General features: G+C 32.4%; 1 protein-coding gene across 1 annotated transcript in view; it reads right to left on the reverse strand.

The window, feature by feature from the left end:
• CCDC171 (coiled-coil domain containing 171) overlaps positions 1-19,908 on the reverse strand; it is a 555,758-nt gene that overhangs the window by 258,452 nt on the left and 277,398 nt on the right. The window contains exons 18-19 of the mRNA XM_069090675.1: positions 9,231-9,735; positions 8,296-8,412 (exon numbers count right to left, since the gene is read on the reverse strand). Coding sequence (XP_068946776.1) covers positions 8,296-8,412; positions 9,231-9,735 — 622 coding nt within the window. The remainder of the gene's footprint in view (positions 1-8,295; positions 8,413-9,230; positions 9,736-19,908) is intronic.

Genomic DNA, 19,908 nt, shown 5'->3' on the forward strand with positions numbered 1-19,908 from the left:
TTTAATTAAAGAGATTTGTTCTGTGAAATTTAGATTCAGTAACAGGGCTGCACCTGAGGACCTAAAAGATCACATGTGGCCTCAAGGTTGCAGGTTTCCCACCCCTGAGCTATCATTCAGAGTTGTTCATCATACAATATTGCTGTTACTGTGTGCAATGTTGTCCTGTTTCTGCTTACTTCTCTCTGTACAAATTCATGTAAGTCCAGGTTTTTATGAAATCAGCCTGCTTGTCATTTCTTATACCACAAGAATATTCCATTACAATCATATACCACAACTTATTCAGCCATTCCCCAATTGAAAGGCATCCCCTCATTTTCCAATTTTGTGCCACTACAAAAAAAGTTGCTATAAATATTTTTGTACAAATAGATTATTCCCCCTAGCCTTTTTTAAATCTCTTTGAGATACATACCTAGCAGTGGTATTGCCAGATCAAAAAAATATGAGTGGATTTCTAGTCCTTTAAGCATAGTTCCAAACTGCTCTTCTAGATCAGTTCACAATTTCACCCAACAGCACATCAGTGTTCCACTTTTCTCCAGTTTTCCTACATTCCCTCCAACATTTATCATTTTCCTTTTCTGTCATATTAGCTAATCTGATAAATATGGTGTGGTATTTTAGAGTTGTTTTAATTTGCATTTCTCTAATCCATAATTATTTAGAACATTTTTTCACATGACTACAAATTGCTTGGATTTCTTTGTCTGAAAAGTACCTGTTCATATCATTTGACCATTTATCAATTGGGGAGTTACTTGCATTCTTATAAATTTGTTGCAGTTCTCTATATATTTGAGAAATGAAGCCTTTATCAGAGATACTTACAGTAAAGTTTTTTCCCAGTTTTCTGCTTTCCTTCTATTGGTTGCATTTCTTTTGTTTGTGCATAAACTTTTTCAATTTTATATAATCAAAATTATACATTTTACCTTTTGTAATTCTGTCTATCTCTCGTTGGTCTTAAATTCTTTCTGTATCCAGAGAGCTGACAGGCAAACTATTTCATGCTCTCCTAATTTGCTTATGGCATCACCCTTTATTGAAAAGGGCAGTTAGTACTGATTACTTTGATTTATTCTTAGTTTGATTATAGGATTAAGCATCCTTTCTTTAGGAAAAGTTGGCCCTAACAGCTAAGTCAAACTATAGATATTCCCTTGAAGTCTAGGTTACTATAAATTTAGTAAAGCAACAGATTAATAAGAATTTATCACTTAATAGCAGATAATTTAGAGTAAGACATATATAGGAATAAAATATATATAGGAATAAAAATAATCATAGGATTATAAAACTCTTTTTAAAGACTAAGTTCTCCTTTCTAGAAACTGGAGAAAAGGATGGGTGGATTAGGATAAGTTCCTCTTTCTATTTCCAGTCTTAGTGGATAATTTTTTTCTTGAGCTAGAGGTTAAATCTAAATTAAATGTGGAATCTTCTAAGGTTGGCACTTGGAAGATTGCAAGGGTGACTAATAGCTACACTGAAAACATGTTTCCTTTTTTTTATTCTTTTCTGTCATAAAAATAAGCTTTGTAAATCACTCCTTTGTCACTAATTACTGAAGAATTGGCCTGATTTAATGGTAACTTGCTAGCTTTGCCATTAAATCATTTTCACTAGGAAACTATACCTCAGAATTATTTCCTATTTCAGATAATTCATTTTAATATTATGTCTTAATAATGTACTCATTTTGACCTCAGTGTGCTATATAGTGTACGATATTGGTCCATACTTAGTTTCTACCATACTGTTTTCCAGTTTTCAAAGCAATTTTTGTCAAATAATGAATTTTTGTCAAAAAAAGGCTGAGGCTTTGGGTTTATCGAACACTAAATTACTATGGTCACTTACTATAATGCATTGTGTATCTAATCTATCCCACTGATCCACCATTTTATTTCTTAGCCAGTACCATACTGTTTTGATAATTACTGCTTTATAATACAATTTAAGATCTTATACAGTTAGGTAACCTTCCTTCATATTTTTTTTTCCATTGATCCCAGCTCCAGACTGCTAAGAAATGTTTGGAATCTGACTCAATCATGTGTTAGAAATCCATTCCATCTTAAGCTATCTACAAAATCTGATGAGAAAGTCTTGTTTACCATCATCCAAATAACTGATAAAATGTTAAATAGCATAGAACTAAGCACAAGTCCCTGTGGTACTCCTGCCAAGTTTGCACTGGTCATTAAAAACTTCTCTTTGAGTCTGGCTATTCTACAAGTTTTGAATTCATCTAATTTTATTGTCATCTAGTACAGATCATTCCAACTTTTCCAAATCAAGTGTATGAAATTACTTATCAAGTGCTTGATGAAATTGTGTTAAACAATATTTTTAGTATTTCTCTAATTTATTAGAGAATACATTCAAAATAATAATTTTAATAATTTTAAATTTAAATATATATTTATAGATAATTATATATAAATTATATATTATATATTTATATATGATATGTAAATATATAAATATTTATATAATATATTTATAATTATATAAAATATATAAATATAATTATAATATGTAAATAAATAATTTTAAATTTAATAATTTTAGTAATACATTCAAAAAAATTTTTAAAGGTTAATCTAGTAGGATTTCTTGCTGAAGCTAAGGTGGCCCCTTGTAATTCCCACAGCCTTTTCTTGATGTTTGCTAACCATAGCTTTAATGCAATCACAGTATTAACAGGCTACTTAAAAATGTAGATAGATTCCACTACCTTTATAGGTAGTAGGAGTGGCCTGGATTCATTTAAGAATTCTTGGAATTTGAGTATTGTTGTCAACTCCCAAAGAAGCAAGGAAATGTTACATGTTTTTGGCATGGGGCAGAATTTGCAAAGTCCAAAGGATAAAAGATAAGAAAAATTAAGGAAAAAAGAAGTGTTTTCATTTACTAATAGCAGCAGCAAAAGTAGTAGTCAAGTAGATGTGGCTCCCCACCACCTCTGCCCCTAGGTCATAAATATTAGGCAAGGTATAAAACTGCTTTGTATTATGTCTGTTCATCTATTTGTCTGGAACATTGGCAAAAACAAATATGTTGTGGAAAAGATGGAGGGGGGAAAGTCCTTATTCCCCTCCCCTTGACCTACTTCATCTAGGTGTGACTGAAGGAGTCCTCTTCCAACTATATTCAATCACTATAAGTTTACTCTTTACTGACTTAGTTTGACTTCTCACAAATATCTCTCCTTAATTCAAACATGTGCCCTTCATTGTGTTCCTTTGTTTATGATCTAAACTATCCTGGTACTTTTATTGATCAGGACACCAATCAGGAAGTTTTTCCTTTCTGTCCCATCTGGCTGCATTGCTCTGGAGTTCACCATGCTCTAGGAACTTCTTTCTGCAAGATCACTTTAGCCTTGGAACTCACAGCTCATCAGGCCCCTCGTGCTGATAGGATGACTTTTTTCCAGAACCTCCACTATGTGACCAGTGTTCTCTTTACTTCCCACCCAGTGGCATTTTTCTGGGCTTCTCCATCCTGCCTACTTTGTGTGTTATCTACTTCACATCCAGTGGTTTTGTAGGCTACTTGTGCAAGTCTGACATTTGCACAGGGTTGTGCAAGGCCCTGAAGCTCAGAGAAGTTATCCCCCATACACTCAGGGTCATGCTGAGCAAAAACGGCTATGAACACAAAGCCAACATCAAATCCAGTACTTTTTACATTCTATCACAGAGACGCTATTCCAGTTTGCATTCTAGTTTATTCCCTTCACCTTTTTGAACATTAGGACTCCACATACTTCTGTAACACTGTAGGACCTCTCCAAAACTCCACAGTCTGGGGAAGATTCCTTACAATGGCAAGCACATTGGCCAGGTCTTTCAGCATGGAAGAACACAGCTCATGTGGGCCAGAATATGTGAAATCTTCAAATGCAGTATCAGGTTTAAAAATTTCCTTTTATTTTTTGTCTATTTTTTGTCCTACCATTTGTTGTGCAAAAGTAATTTTCCTTGAAAGAGACAATAAAAACTTTTGGGGAGACAGCGAGAGACAAAAGAAAAAAGAGACAGAGACGGAGAGAGACACAGATTATAGTGATCCAGAAGATGTTTAAATAACTGAAGTCTCCCATCACTACTATATCTTGCCTCTGTGCTATGTTTTTTATTTGTTTTCCAAAATTCTCGTCTATTGCCTCTTTCTGTCCAAGGAGTCTGTAATGACAAGATCACTTCTGTTTCCACCATTCCACCACTGATCTTCACTCAAACATTCTCCATCGTCGTTTCTAAATTTTGGTTCCTGGATTTCCTTATATAATTCTCCTGGGTTACAATGAAAGGCTTTAAATATTTAAGCTTAAATATAAAGGCTTTAAATACAGATTGGAAATTTCTAGGAGTTGATTAGAAAGTTTTTTATGATATTTAAAGACTTAAGGCAAAGTGAGGTAATAAAAGAACTCTAGGCAATGCTCTTTTGTTGTCATAGTCCATTCAGTTATCTTTCCCTAAACTCATATTTAATTAGCAAGGAAATCTGTACCTAAATTCCCAAAATTCTAATTCTAGTGCTTCTATAATAGTTATTTCAAAAAGAAGTCTGGAATTTTCTTTTGAGTATTTTTAAAAAATGTAATCTAGAACAACTGAAGTAAAACATTTAGATCTATCTGAAGAGTTTTTTAGTCAATTCTCATAATGATTAATGGTCCAGTCTTTCAGTGGAAATAACATGCTCCCCTGTTTGAGGTAAATGATCTTTCACAGGAATACCATTTGGATGCCAGGAAGAAGTAATTTATCTCAAATAGGCAACACTTTAATGAAAGCAAATAAGGTTGCCACCTGTCCAGTATTTACACAGAAAACCTGAAAATTAGGGTCTCTGTCCTACACCAAGAAATGAATCACCACACTCTAGGAATGCAGTAATAACAATGCGTTGTATTTATTCTTCATTCTTGAATTTATAAGGTGCTACCAGGTGAATGGTAAGCTGTTGGGTACTCATTCTTCCACTACTGAACATCCAAACTCACTGGAAATCTTGGGAGCTTCACAAATTGATCTGGGGAACTGATTCATATTTAACAGTCAGAATCCCACAATAGTTAAGGTCCTATTCCTAAAGTCTAAAAACGAAATTATCACTTCCAGTGTCAAATTATTTGCTCAAACCACTTTCAAGAAATAGTTCTGACTTGTTAGTTATTCAAATCCCTTTATCTGATCATAACCTTTTATCATTCCATCTTTCAGCCTTACAACCAATAACCCTAATCTCAATTCTCCCTCTTACTATAAATCCCTCTGTCCATCAGTTCTTTCCCAGACCATCACATCTGTACTAGCTACATTCTCATCTATTCCTGATTTCTACAATTTAGTGAAACTAATCAACTCTACACTATTCTCTACACTCCAGTACATAGCTCCATGGTCCTGCTGCAAATCTTGCATTGCCAAACCCCAAGACTGAATTATCTCCTACTCAAATGCTGTTGAAGGAAAGTGGAGTAAATCAAAAAGCTACACTGACTAGGCTCACTACAAATTTGTTCATCTCAACTGGGACTTCATTGTAGCCCGACAATCCCATTACACCTTTGATTCACTATCCCATTCACCGTATTAGCAATTCCAAAACTTTTCAACCCTGCTCAAATCTACAATGACACTTCTTCAACCTACCATACTCAGTTGAGGACCAGGCTCTGTACTTCACCAAAATAATTCAAAATTTTTGCAGAGAGCTCCTTTCCCTTCTCTACATTTCATGTCACTCAGACCTCTTCTCTCACTATCTCTTCCTTTACTTCTCACATGAAAAGATGGACCCTCTTCTTTGCCAAAGCAAATCCCTCTACATGCACAAGTGATCCCATTCCATCATGCCCCTCCACTCTCTAATCCCTAATCTTTCTATCTATTGGCTGCTTCCCTGCTGCCAATAAACATGTCCATCTCCCTGCCTGCTGCCAATAAACATGTCCATCTCCCTGATTCTGAAAAAACTGTCACTTTGCAATCTGATTTCTAACCTCACCATTAGAATGAAAGTACTCTGTCCAAAGTTACAAATGGTTTACTAGCTACAAAATCTATGCAACTACTGACATTGCTGGTAAAAATTTTCTCTTTGACACTTTCTTCTTTCTGGATCATCCTGACATTATTCTTTCAGGATTCTTTCTTACCTGTCTGACTTTCTTATGACCTGCAAGTTATGCATGCTGTGAGCATTCCCCCAAGATTCTGTCCTATGCCCTCTTCCCTTCTCTATGCTGGAAATCTCACCATCCTTATAGGTTCAATTATAAAATTTATGAAGATGACTCCCAGATATATACAGAGTATCCAAAAAGTCTTAGTGCAGGTTAAGTCATTAAGGTTTAATCAATTGTCCATGAGACACCTCAAACTAGATATCCCATAGACAACACAAATTCATTCTGTCTAAAATAAAAATCATTTGTGAGGAGAAAATCAATAATAAATATAATCAGTCTACTATTATATTGTTATTGGGGCCACCATAGCTATAATCAAGATACTGGCCTATTTGATATAAAAGTTAGTTATATTACATAATTCTACCTCGTGCAGAAATTGACTTCAGACAAATTATATGTCACACATACCTCTAAAATAGGGTATTTTTAAAAGCTTGAATATATTTACTATTATAGTAGTTCAAATGTAATATTTTACGGCTTCTTTCATCAAAATAGCATGAATTCCTTTAAGAAGTCAACTTACTCATTTATAATTCAATGATTTTCAAAAATTCAATTTAATCTAATAAATTTAGTGTCTACTTTGTGCAGAGTGTTCCACCTTCATAAGGTGTATAGGTGATCAACCCTTTTCACCACCTCAAAAGCTGAAAAAAAATACAATAGTTAAGTACCAAGTCAAGTATTAAAAAACAGCTCACTGGCACAATAGAGAATTTTAGCTCTTTCACAGAGATATATGTAGCTTATACTCATTTGTAACACATGCCAAAGTAAAAAATTCCCCATAAAGATTTATACGAGGAAGAGTTACAAAGTAATAAAGCTTAAATCTTTAAGTAGAAATACCAAAATGTATATATTCAAATGAGCTTTGTTGCTTAAAATATCAGATGTGGTACACGGTACAGAATTATTACATGGATTTTATTGGTCAAAACAATTTCAGAACTATTACTTTGGAAATGCGTTTACAGGCGTATGTGTGTTCATAATATAGAAATATATTGTGAATATATCAACTATATATACATAATATATGTAATCTACATATCACCTATGTATATGTATTGCATACATATATTGAAAAATACAATGACTGTCTTTTTTAAAGGACCCACATGTTATTTCTTAATTATTACTTACTAAGCAATAAATCTACCTTTCTCCAAAAAATTAGAACAGAGAGCAAATTCAGTGTCATAGTTGATTATATAAATGAGAAAATCATCACCAAAAATGTCATATTCAATGCTCTTAAGTTTTTTTAAAAGGATTTTTATCTATGAATACTACAAATAACAAAAGAAAATAAATTGCTTTTTTGAGGAAAACAAAAATATAAAGACAAAAAAACACAAAAACAAATATAGAAAAACCTATAAGCTTCTAAAATTAAAATAACTAAAAAATAATAACAATAAAATGAATCTACCCCATATATTTTAGATTTATAATTTGTTTTATAAACACAACTTCAAACAACTTTGACAACTGCGGACTGCAGATGATTTGTCAGTGAAAATGAGCAACGGGATACTTTGACTAACTCTACTTAAACTACAAATGCCAGCAAAAACACATTGCTGAAACTTAAAAGGAAATTTATGGCCAGCTAAGTGATAAATTCATCCTCTTCTAAAAAACAGAGCTATGAGCAGAAATACAGGAAAAGAAAGAATAACAGAAATAAACACTGCCAAATATATATAAGGACACATGAGAAGCAAGCTGATGAAAGAGTTAAATTTTTTATCCTTTCCATCAAGAAAATCAAGTATTATAGGAAAACACAATAGGATTATTAAATTGACTTAATTTGAACTGAATTGATATTTAGCTGAATAATCTAATATTAAGTTGAATTAATATTTAATTAATAATAACTTGGTATTTTGTAGTTTATCAATTAATTTCTACATGCCTTGGTAAATACCCATACTTATGCATTTAGAGAAAGACAAACATATTAAATATTTCATAACTAAAAGATTATAATGAAATTTGCAATATAAAGCATTTCTGGTAATTTTCTTTAAAAAATATTTTCCTAGGAGATGAAAATATATTACCTGTTTTACAAACCACTTCCTGTAACTCAGACATAGAACTGATTACTGCAGAAAGAAGTTCAGAACTAGTAAGCCAACTAACTGCTTGAAGACAACGCATCTGCTCTGTTCGCTGTCCTGGGGTGAAGAGAAAGCCAATGTGAAATGTCATAAAATATTATAAAATTCACATTTAAATATAATAGTGATATTCAACTACTTTAGAAATAGATCAAAATGTACATATAATTTTTCCAAGTGTTTATTTCTTACAAGAAATTTTAGATGCTATTAGGGCATATTATTTATGCCTTCAATGTTAAATGAGGCCACAGAAAAGGTGTGGATGGGAACAAAGAAGAAAAGGTTCTTAGCACTTAAGTTTGCTGTGTAAGAGGTCTCTTAAAAGCTAGATGGGTGGGGAGGAGAGTTCATGTTTTGCTCTAAAAATACCTTCAAATACATTGTTAGTTGGGAAAGTCAAGTTGGCTTTTCAAGAAATTTTTACTTTAATAAGCACACATTAAACTGATAAATAAATTACATATATGACATTTAACACAGGGCAGATTCTCTGGATTTCCTCAATTCACTGAAATTACTTTGTAAAATGTATCATTACCATAAAAGAAGAAGAGTTTTGCAAATTTTGTATCACTTCACTTTCCAGTGAAAACATAATTCAAATGTAATAAGCAAGGTTCATAAAAAAAAACAATAATAATGCTTAACATACTACAAAGAGACAAATACTACTTAGTCAACATTTTTATCTCTTCATATACAGGAAATATTTGAGGTCTATTTTAAGATATACATACATGTATATATGCATATATATATATTTGTCTATTCTTGTATGTTTCAAATAGTTTTCAAAAAATTGTTGGGGAATATTCATAGACTATGTTTTACTTATATTCAAAGTACATAAAGGAAAGGACTAGTTATCTTACTTGGAAAATTATGGTTCTCTTTGAGTTCTCCTGTACATACTAAGATTCCTATGCCTTCTTTGAAGTTCTCCATCCATGTAAAAAGAGAGCCACACTTTTGGCCAAGAATCTGAAGTCTTTTTGCTGCCAAAACAGCAATAACACCTTTCCGGAATACACGTATCAGTCCTTTGAAATGTTTTTTCTTCAAATTGGCTTCATTTTGCTTCTTTTCTTCTACATCAGACAAAGCCTGAACCAGAGTTCTAATTTCCTGTTTGAGCATGTCGTATGTGTTAACCTGATCCTGAAGAAAGTCTCTTTGTGTTGACAAGGCACATGATCGACTATATAAAGGATATAAAGCACCAGACATTAATGCACAGGCTGCCAGTAGGGATGTGTGTTCCTTTTGAGTCTCAGCTAACATATTTTTACACTGTGAATTTTCAAAAATCAACTGTTCATTGGATTTTTCCATAAGGGCTGACTTTTCCACATTTTTTTCAGCAATTTCTTGATATTTCTACAAAAAGAAAAGGCATTAATGAAAATATTAATGAGAACTATGTCATAAGACAAAAGAATATACATTTATTCAATTCCTGTTATACATCAGACATTAAAATCTTTGCCAAACATTCCTTCTTATAAGATATACAAGTACTTAAACATTACCAAAACATATATGATAACACAAAAAGGAAACAATCAACGTTCTCTGCATGGAATTTGATTTTAAAGTCACCTGAAACAAAAGATTCTACATAAAACTGAATACTGGAATTGTATAGTACTCATGATTTTTCTAGAGCTATATATATATATATATATATATATATAGCAGTATGATATATTAGTGAAAAGATCACTGGCCACAGTCAGAAGACCTAGGTTCAAGTCTCAGCTCTCTGAGCCTCATTCCTATTTAGAAATATTTATGAGAATAATATTTGTACTATATACTTCACAAGGTTATTGTGAAGAAAGTGCTATACCAACTTCAACTACTAAGTGAACTGAGTTCCTGTTATTTTGAAAAAAAAAATTTTTTCTAAATAATGTCTCCCATTCTCTTATCCCTCACTAACGAACATTTCTGCTTCAAATAGTAACTGTGCTTCCTGCAGTGGCTTTCTTACACAGAATATATTTCATTTTCAGAACAAAAAAAAAGGTTTAAATTTTCAAATCATGTAGGAACTGTATCCTTGTTTCCTGCTGGTACAGAAAAAGGAAAGACCATGCCACTTCTCTATATCAGATGAGCAAACATCCAGCTCATTCTTTCTTTTGGTTACATTCCCACCTGCCTGGGGTGGAATTAGGGTTAGGGCAAGACAAGTAGAGGGGATAACAGGGAAAAGGGACAAGATATAGAACTTGAAGTTCCCCAGCACATCAAAAACAAAGGAAATTATTATACCAAGTACCTTATCCTTCTTCTAGGTCAAAAAGCATATAAATTCCCAAACTTTTCTAAACTGAAATAAAAAGAAATCTGAAATATAAGGACTACCTTTTAATTATCTACAATTCATCCATATTTCCCAGAAGTTTTTGACCTAAGAATCAAGGAACTGCTAAAGAAGAAACAAATATTATCAGATTTAGATTTCAATTTCTTTTCCTGCTGAATACTGTGTAATCCTAGCTAATAAATCAAACTAAGACCCTCAATATGCTTTCATATAGCAGTATCTGTTTCATTGATGTTAGTATTTCCTCTAATGGTACAAGATCATAAGTCACCCATGCCTTCTTATCCTCTGAAATTCTTGTTCATGGATACTTGGATACTCCAAAGAACTGGAAGGATCCAAAGAACTGGAAGCCTTCCTCTATATCTTTGTACACTGGGCAGTTTTTAGTGCAACACTTGGGTTATCCATCTCATTCTAACCATATAACTAAGACCCTTCCTTTTCCAATACATTTCTACAATAATATTCCTTAAGATACCCCTTGCCTGTAGGACATTACTGGAAATAGGCTATGCTCTACCTGCACCCAGTATGGGTCTCTCCCATTGTCTTTTTAGTCTTTGATATCTTTCATTTACTGGAGATTGAAATGGTCCAAGATTTGTACCATATGGCATCAATAGGACAACATTTATGTTAAAAATGGGTTACTCTACATCAGGAAGCAGTCTGTGATTGTGAGAAGCACTATACAATTTCCCAAATACAATTGAGCTTGCTTTCTTACTCCTTTCTGAGTGTGAGCCAAACTCACTGTCTGTCTTCAGAGCCTATCCAGATTATATGCACTGACATACTAACTCGAGCTAGAAATATATCTACATGGCATAGTTTAGACAAAAAGTATTTTTATCCATTTGAGACAATCTGAATGACCCTGGGAATCTATAATACCATCATCCTATCATCTCATTTAAGAAGGCCCTGTGACATTTCAGGTAAAGTTACAATCATCATAGTATCATCTGCAAAGAGAAGTATCTAGGAAGCCTTATCATATAAAAAGAATCTCTCTTCCTCCCATTGGTTCTAGTTCTTCTTTACAACATGACTAATGTGAAAATATGAATGCATATGTAGAACCTATATCAGATTGCATGCCATCTTGGGGTGGGTGAAGGGGAGGGAGGAGAAGAAAATTTGGAACTCAAAATTTTATGGAAGTGAATATTAAAAACTAAAAATAAATTAATATTTTTTAAGTCTACCTATTCAATTTCCACTTGATAATAAGTTCAGAAGTCATCAAACAGTGTTTTATCTGAGATTATCTATCATCAAATATTGAACAATGTTAGCATATTCATGAAAGAACTTAAAATTTTGACAAGAAGAAAGATGTAACAGCCAAGGATAAGACTAGGTGAGAATGCAAATTCATTTGTAAAACACCATGGAGCAGGATGTTTGGAGATTATGAGCAGTACTGCCACATAAAAATGAAAAGCAGCAAAGAAAAAACAAGGCAATAGAATGAAACCCAAGTGAACCATATCATTTCAAGAGTTATTAATGGATTAAACGGACAGAAGGAAAACAGACAGGAAATGGGACCAAATCTGTTGAAAGTTTTGCTTGATGTTTACATCTTCAGTACAATTACACACTAATTCCTCAGGTCCTGATATATCATACATTTAAAAAAATAAGTTGATATAGCACTTAAGAAGCAACAAACAGTGCTAGAAAGCAGATCACAAAGATAACCATGTTGGAGATTCCAGATTAGAAAAATCATATATAATGTTATTTCCCCTAAATGCAATTATAAGAACATCAAACTACTGATTCCTATTTTTTCTTTCTCATCTTTATGAAAATGATCTACATATATATCAAGGGCTTCCTTGATGAAAATATGAGACAGGAACAAACAAGTTTTCACAAATCATTCTCTGTAGGAGACTATACCTTTATGTCACATTTTAATTTTGTTTTCTGATTACAAAATGGAATTTGATTCTGAATAGCAAAATGCAGCATTAAAAGTCATAATCCAATAAGGAATATCACAAAGTTTAATGAAAATTGGCAGAGGTTGTATTGGACTAGAACTCAAATCTTCACATAGGTTAAATCCCTATCATAACTAATGCCAACTATTAGAAAAAAAATCAAAAGAACTATATAAGTGAATTCAGTCCCATTAAAAGCCCAAATCCTCTCCCAAACTAATTCTAGAAGTTCAATGAGAACAAACAAAAAACTAGAGGAAACCTGGGAGAATAAAATGGACAGATTGGCAGCAGCTGGATAAGGGAACATAAAGGTGAACTCTTAATTGCTTTGCAGTCAACCCCCTACTTATAAATTAAGAGATTAATTACGTCTCAAGCAGAAATGCTTTCAACTAAACAATACCCTTAAAACACACACTTACACACACACAGAGAGAATCACACCATTCTATAGATATATGATCATTGATTTTTTAATGTAATTTTATGGTATTTATGTCATATATTAGTATATAACAAGTAACATCAACAGTTACAAAATGGTACATTTTGTCCATATTGTGTGTGTGTATATAAATATATATACATCTTATCTCATGCTACCGTCACTTTTTTTTGGATGTTATCATTTTATTCAGCCTAGTTTTTTTCCTTGTAGTACCATAAGGCACTCTTTTTAAAATATATTTTCAATTTATTATTACATTCTTTTCTTTTTAAATTTTGAGTTCCAAATTCCTTCCCTCTCACCCATTCCCACTCCCACTGAGAAGACAAGCAACATGATATTAATTATACATGTGAAAGCATGCAAAACATATTTATATATTGGTCATAGTTTAAAAAAAAGAAAAGTAATAAAATTATATTAAAATTTGCATTCATCATTCATAAGTTCTCTTTCTGGAGGGTGACAGAATTTTTTCATCATGTTGTTGTTCAGTCAATTTCAGTAGTGTCCAACTCTTCATGACCCCATTCTGGGTTTTCTAGGCAAATATACTGGAATGGTTAATGGAGTGGTTTGCCATTTAACCTTCTCCAACTCATTTTACAGATGAGGAAAGTGAGGCAAACAAGATTGAGCAACCTGTCAAGGGTCACACAGCTAGTAAGTGTCAGAAGCCAGATCTGAATTCAGAAAGATGAGTTTTCCTGACTCCAGACCCAGCTCTCTATCCACTGTGCCACCTAGCTAACTCATAAGTTCTCTCTAGAGATGGACAGAATTTTTTCATCATGAGTCCTTTGGAATTATCTTAGATAATCACATTGATCAGAGTAGCCAAATTTTTCTTAGTTGATCATCATTATAGCATTGCTTACAGTGCAATTCTCATTGATAATATTTTCCAAACAGTCCAAAAAATGATTTTATTCATAGCCATGGGCTACAATTATCAGTAACATGGGGATGAGAGTAAAATATTTTTTTTAGATAGAGGAAAGCATTCATTCTTATGCCACAGACTTGTTATTTCCAAGTTCATTCCTTCCTTAATTTGGTTTCTACGACCACTCATAAAAATCAGGGACCTTTCTGTTGTTATAAAATAGTTAAATAGAATGAGTGAAAAAATTCCAAGTGTTATTTTAACATATGTTTTATTTTGTGACACTTTGTGACACTGAAGAAACACAGGTATTTTGTGATACTAGGATTAAGAATTGCAGTTTAAACTTCACAAGTATTAAATTAGAAGTCTGAGGACTCTGATGATGGCAAATTAATACTGATGAAAAAATTTAAATATTAGCAAAGTGATTATAGCAACACATCAAAAGTAATATACTATGACCAGGCTGTATTTATATAGAGAATGCAAGTTAGTTCAATATTAGGATAAAACATTAACATAATTACTAATTAACATATTAATAACAAAAATATTATGTGACTATATCAATAGATTGAGAAAAAGCTTTTAACAAAATACAATACCTTACTCCTATTTTTAAAAAAACCACTAGAAAATGTAGGGATAATGAATGTTTCTTTACTGAGATAAATGATATCTATTTAAAACCAGAAGCCAGGATTATTTGTCTTGTGGATAAACTAGAGATCTATCAAATAAGATCAGGTGTAAAGCAAAGCTTATTGTTGTCATTATCTTTAATAAAATTTTCCATTATTTCTCTGATTTCTTCCTTAATCCACCAATTCTTTAGTATTGTTATTTAGTCTCCAATTAATTTTTAACCCTTTTTTCAGTGGCCTTTATTGAGCATTGTTGCCACTGCTGTGTGATACAGTGATAGAAATACTATCTTTAGCAATAATACAAGAAAAAAATTGAGGTAATAAACACATGCAGACAGAAGACAAAATTATCTCTTTTTGCAGATGCAATAATGGTTTACTTAGAAAACCCTAGAGTTAAGTAGTAAATGAAATAATACTGGCAAAGTAATAGAATATAAAACAAATCTAGAAATCATCAGCATTTCTATATGTTACCAACAAACCACAACAGAAAAAGATGTAATGAGAAATTATACTTTAAATAACTATGGAAGACATAAAATATGTGGATTCTACCTGCCAAGACATACGAGGGAATTATATGACTATAACTATAAGACATACTTTCCAGAAATATAAACCTAAATGACTGAAGAAACATAAATCGCTCAATATAATAAAAATGACAATATTACCTAATTTAGTTATTCCATGTTATGCCAATCAAACTACCAAATAATTACTTTGCAGAGCTAAAAAAGTAATTACAAAATTCATTTGGAGAACAAAAGGTCAAAATCTTGAGTGACATAATGAAGAAAAAAAAGTAGAAAGGAAGGAACCAAACAGTACCAGGTCTTCAATTATACTACAAAGTACTAATTATCAAAAAATTATTTAGAATCTATTAAAAAGTAAAGGGATTGATCAGTGGAAAATATTAGATATGCACTATATAAAAGCTAATAAACATAGTGGCTTAGTATTTGATAAAACCCAGAGATCAAAGACTATTGGAATAAGAACTCACTTTTTAAAAAAAAATTGTCTGGGAAAATTAGAAATCCAGCTGGCAGAAACAATCTATAGATCAACTAGGTATAGATTTCTTTGGAAATCATTATTGAGATGATCTCCAAAGGGACACATAACTTAGACATAAGAGGTAAAACAATAAACAAACTAAAGAAACAAGAAATCACCTTTCAGATCTATGTATAGAATTCATATTAAAACAAGGTTTAAAAAGGTTCACAAAAGATAAAATGGACCATTTTAACTATATTAAATTCGCAAGTTTTGCACAAAAATACAGCTACAACCAGAATTAGAAGGGAAGGAGTTCTCTCAAAAAATCTTAGCAGAAGTTTCTCTGATGAGGGTCTCATTTCCAAGAATATAAGGAAATGATTCAAATTTATAAGAATAAGAACCATTCCCCCAGTGTATATGTAAGTCAAATGATATGAATAGGTAACCCTCTAAAAAAGAAATTCAAGCATCAGTAGCAAAAAATGCTCCAAATCACTAAAACTTAGAGAAATGCACATTAATGCTCTGATATTTTACCTCACTTCCACCAGGGTGACAAAGTTGGCCAAAAAAAAAGAGAAAATACTAAATGCTGAAGGAGCTATGAGTAAACAGGCACATGAACACACTTATTTCGAGCTACATCACGTTGGTTCAATTTGGAATGTCTTTAGAATTATGCCCCAAAATAAACTATACATACCATTGTGCCCAGCACTAGGCCTATACCCCAATCAAATCTAGAAAAGAGAAAATGGAATAATATATACAAAACATTTCCAGCATCTCTTTTTCTTAAGGCAAAAAAAATGGAATCTAAGAGTATACCTATCAATTGTGTAATAACTGAATAAATTTTGGTATATCATAATTGAATTCAATTGTGCAATAAGAAATAGTGAAAAGGATGGTTTCAGAGAAACCTGGGAAGACTTGTATGAAACTGATGCAGAATGAAGTAATACTATGACAACAAATTATACAATAACAACTACATTGTAAAAACATACAATTTTAAAAGACTTACAAACTCTGGTTAACATAATGACCACCCAGAGGACAAATGATGTTACCTAACCCCTAACAGAAAGATAATGGACTTAGGTTGCAAAATGATACATATATATTTCTGGACAGAAATTTGTTTGTTATGACTATACTTATTTGCTACAAAGACTGTTTTCTTAATTTTTTACATGGGGGAAAGGAAAGTTGAAAGGAGGGGAAATAATTTTTTTCTATAAAAAATAAAGCAAGCAGTTAGATTAAACATATACAGATGAGTTCTACACTGTAGGTAGACAACTCTAAGGGAACTGAAGAACTAATTCTCAAGACATCATAAAGAAGAGAGAAAAGCAAAGGCTTTTTTAAAATTGCAGGTTTTATTATTAACAAAAAAGATGACAATAGGTAGCAATAACTATCTATAATAAAACAAAAAAAGACATTTCATTAAAGATGAGCCCACTATCACCAGGTTGTGTTTATACCTTCTATTACTATTATATCTTTGGAGTAAATATCACTTGGTTAAAAGCTTTTTTAAAAGTTTGTAGATTCAGTTCCTTAAAAGGTATATTCACCACCTTTAAGGGGTTCTTTAATAAGGATAAAACATTTCATGAACTTCAAAAACTTTAAAAATTAGAAAATCCAATAAGGCATAGAGGCCTTTTTTCTTCTTACTGCTCTGATGATACAATCTTTGGCATTTAGGTGGCAACCGTTTATATTTCAAACTGAAGTTTTAATGTCACCTAGACTTCAAAAGGTTTCATGTCAAGTATTATACTTTGTATATACCACCTAGTTTTTTGTTTTGTTTTGTTTTGTTTTTTTAAAGCAATTGGGTTTAAGTAACTTGCTCAAGATTCCACAGCCAGTTTTTTCTGGGTGTGGTGCTGAGTATCTGAGCCCAGATTTGATCCAGGTCATCCCGACACTGAAGCCAGTGCTCTTACTCGCTGAGCCACCTGGCTTCCCCTACCACCTAGTTTTTAATTTAATTATTTATACATTTTGAAATAGTAGAATGAATTCACTTGATTTCCTTATAGTATTACTGTTTCTGAGTTTAAATAAACCATTTCGGAAAAGTACCAAAACCATGTAAAAAAAGTCCTTTTTTTGCATGATATAAATTCATGTATTTTTCCCTAGTGAGTCTCTAGTGATACAGTATGTACATAATAGGATATAGGGCATATATCTGTGATTTCATTAGAGAAATTCCAGGTGAGGAATTTCTCATTACCAATTCAGCTAGGCAACTTCTCAACTGACACATTTGCAGAACTGCCTAAAGCACTGAGAGGTCAAGTGACTTGCTCTGCATTAAAAGACTATTATGATTTAAAGGTAGGATTTGAATCCAGGTCTTTCTGACTTAGAGGACAGTTCTCTTCTCTACTAATGACATTGCCTCTCTTGTACATGAAGAAAATACTATTAATAATAATTCTGATAAAGTCAAATCCCTCTTCCATGGGGTAAGGGGAGTAATGAAGAGGAGGTAAAGTAAAGGAATACCAGAAAGAATAACGTACAGCAGGGAAGGAATGTGCTCTGAGATTTTTATAGAACCTGTAAAGAGGTCTAGGAGGAATCCTGAAACCCTAGATTATCTGAATCTGCTAACTCTCCACTGGTTTAGCACCCCAGTATGAATGATGTAACTGTTTCTAAAATTCAAAGTAATAGACAGGGCAATATAAAGTTACCAACTGACCATACTCAAAACCATTGTGATGATTAGTTTAACAAGGAGGACAATGAATTCAATGACATTTCTTAATGTTTTGGCATTATAAAAAGGCATAATGTGCCAGAAGAATTAGAAATACCAATATTTCACCTACTAGATGTGCTGCAAAGTAAATGAGACTGATCACTAAAGTGTGCAAACCACAAATGCACACAAAATTGACTAAAGATGTGAATCTTTTCATTATATGCCAGACAAAAATCCACAACAAAACTGGAAACATTTTCCCAGCTACTGGAAAGGGCTTTATACCATTTTTTTTTCCAATGGTACCATCAGCTCTAAGCCATAAAACAATATATTGCAAACTCACATAGGGTATTAATAAAAAACAATTACATCTTTAACCCTAAAAAATATGAAACTGAGACATTTCTAAAACCTAAAGAGAAAAAATTGAAAGCAATTTAGGTCATTGAAAAAGATCAGTTAAGACAGACTCCAGAAATTATGCCAAATAATGAAGCAGATGACAAAAACAGCACTGAGGGTCTCAAATGATTTTGAAAAGGCTATGGATATATATAGAGAGAGTGAAATTCCAAAGAACCCTTTCACTTTTGGGGGCTATGAATCCAATTAGTACAGAAAAACAGTATTGTAAAAAAATAAAGGTAGTCTCTACTGAAACCATAATGAATTCTCCCATAGTACTTGAAAGAAAGTATAAAAACATCTAAAAAAGTATTATATAAATCAGCCATAATAAGAACCACAGAAAGAAAGGCAGAGCTATCAAGAAATACTAATAAGAGCAAGTGTCAAACTCTACAAATGAAAAGAATAAAAATCTGAAAAAATAATGGAAATTACACAAATATCCGGCAAGTACATGCAATAGAAAACTTTTACATAATATTGCCCAATTAAATGCAAGAAAAAATACATTTAGAAAGTAATACTATCATAAATTCTAGTTTTCCTTAAACATCAACAGAAAGGAAAAGTCAGAAGATTAAGATCATAAAAGGAGTCAAGGGAGCATAGAGGACAAAATAACCATTTCAATGTCAATCAAAATCTTTACTATAGACGGTTGACAAGTTAAAAAAAAATCAGGGACAAGAGAGAATGAATACACACAAAGGAGAAAAATGCCAGATAAATCAAAAAGGCTGTGAGAAACAAAACACAAGGAAAATGGCAAAGTGGTTCTAATCAAGTTCTATTCCACTCACCATGTAAGTTCTCCAAAACTTTTTCATCTTTCCTCAAATCTCACATAGTACCTGCTTCCCTTTCTCATTGACTTAAGGACCTCCAATGGAAAAAAAAAAAAAACTGAGACCATTCACATAGCACTGCCTCACTGCCTCACCTCCTCATCTTATATCAGTCAGTCACTTAAGTCAATGAATATTTATTATTTACTTACTATGTGCCAGATACCATGTGAAGAGTTGGGAATACAAAGTAAAGCAAAAAATACTCCCTTCCCTCAAGGAGTCACAATGTTAATGTTAGAAGGTAACACTTAAAAAGAGCCTGAAAG

The sequence above is a fragment of the Petaurus breviceps genome, unplaced genomic scaffold (assembly GCF_028583685.1).
Source record: "Petaurus breviceps papuanus isolate PSGF00001 unplaced genomic scaffold, PetGlider_PUasm1.0 187, whole genome shotgun sequence".
NCBI lineage: Eukaryota > Metazoa > Chordata > Mammalia > Diprotodontia > Petauridae > Petaurus > Petaurus breviceps.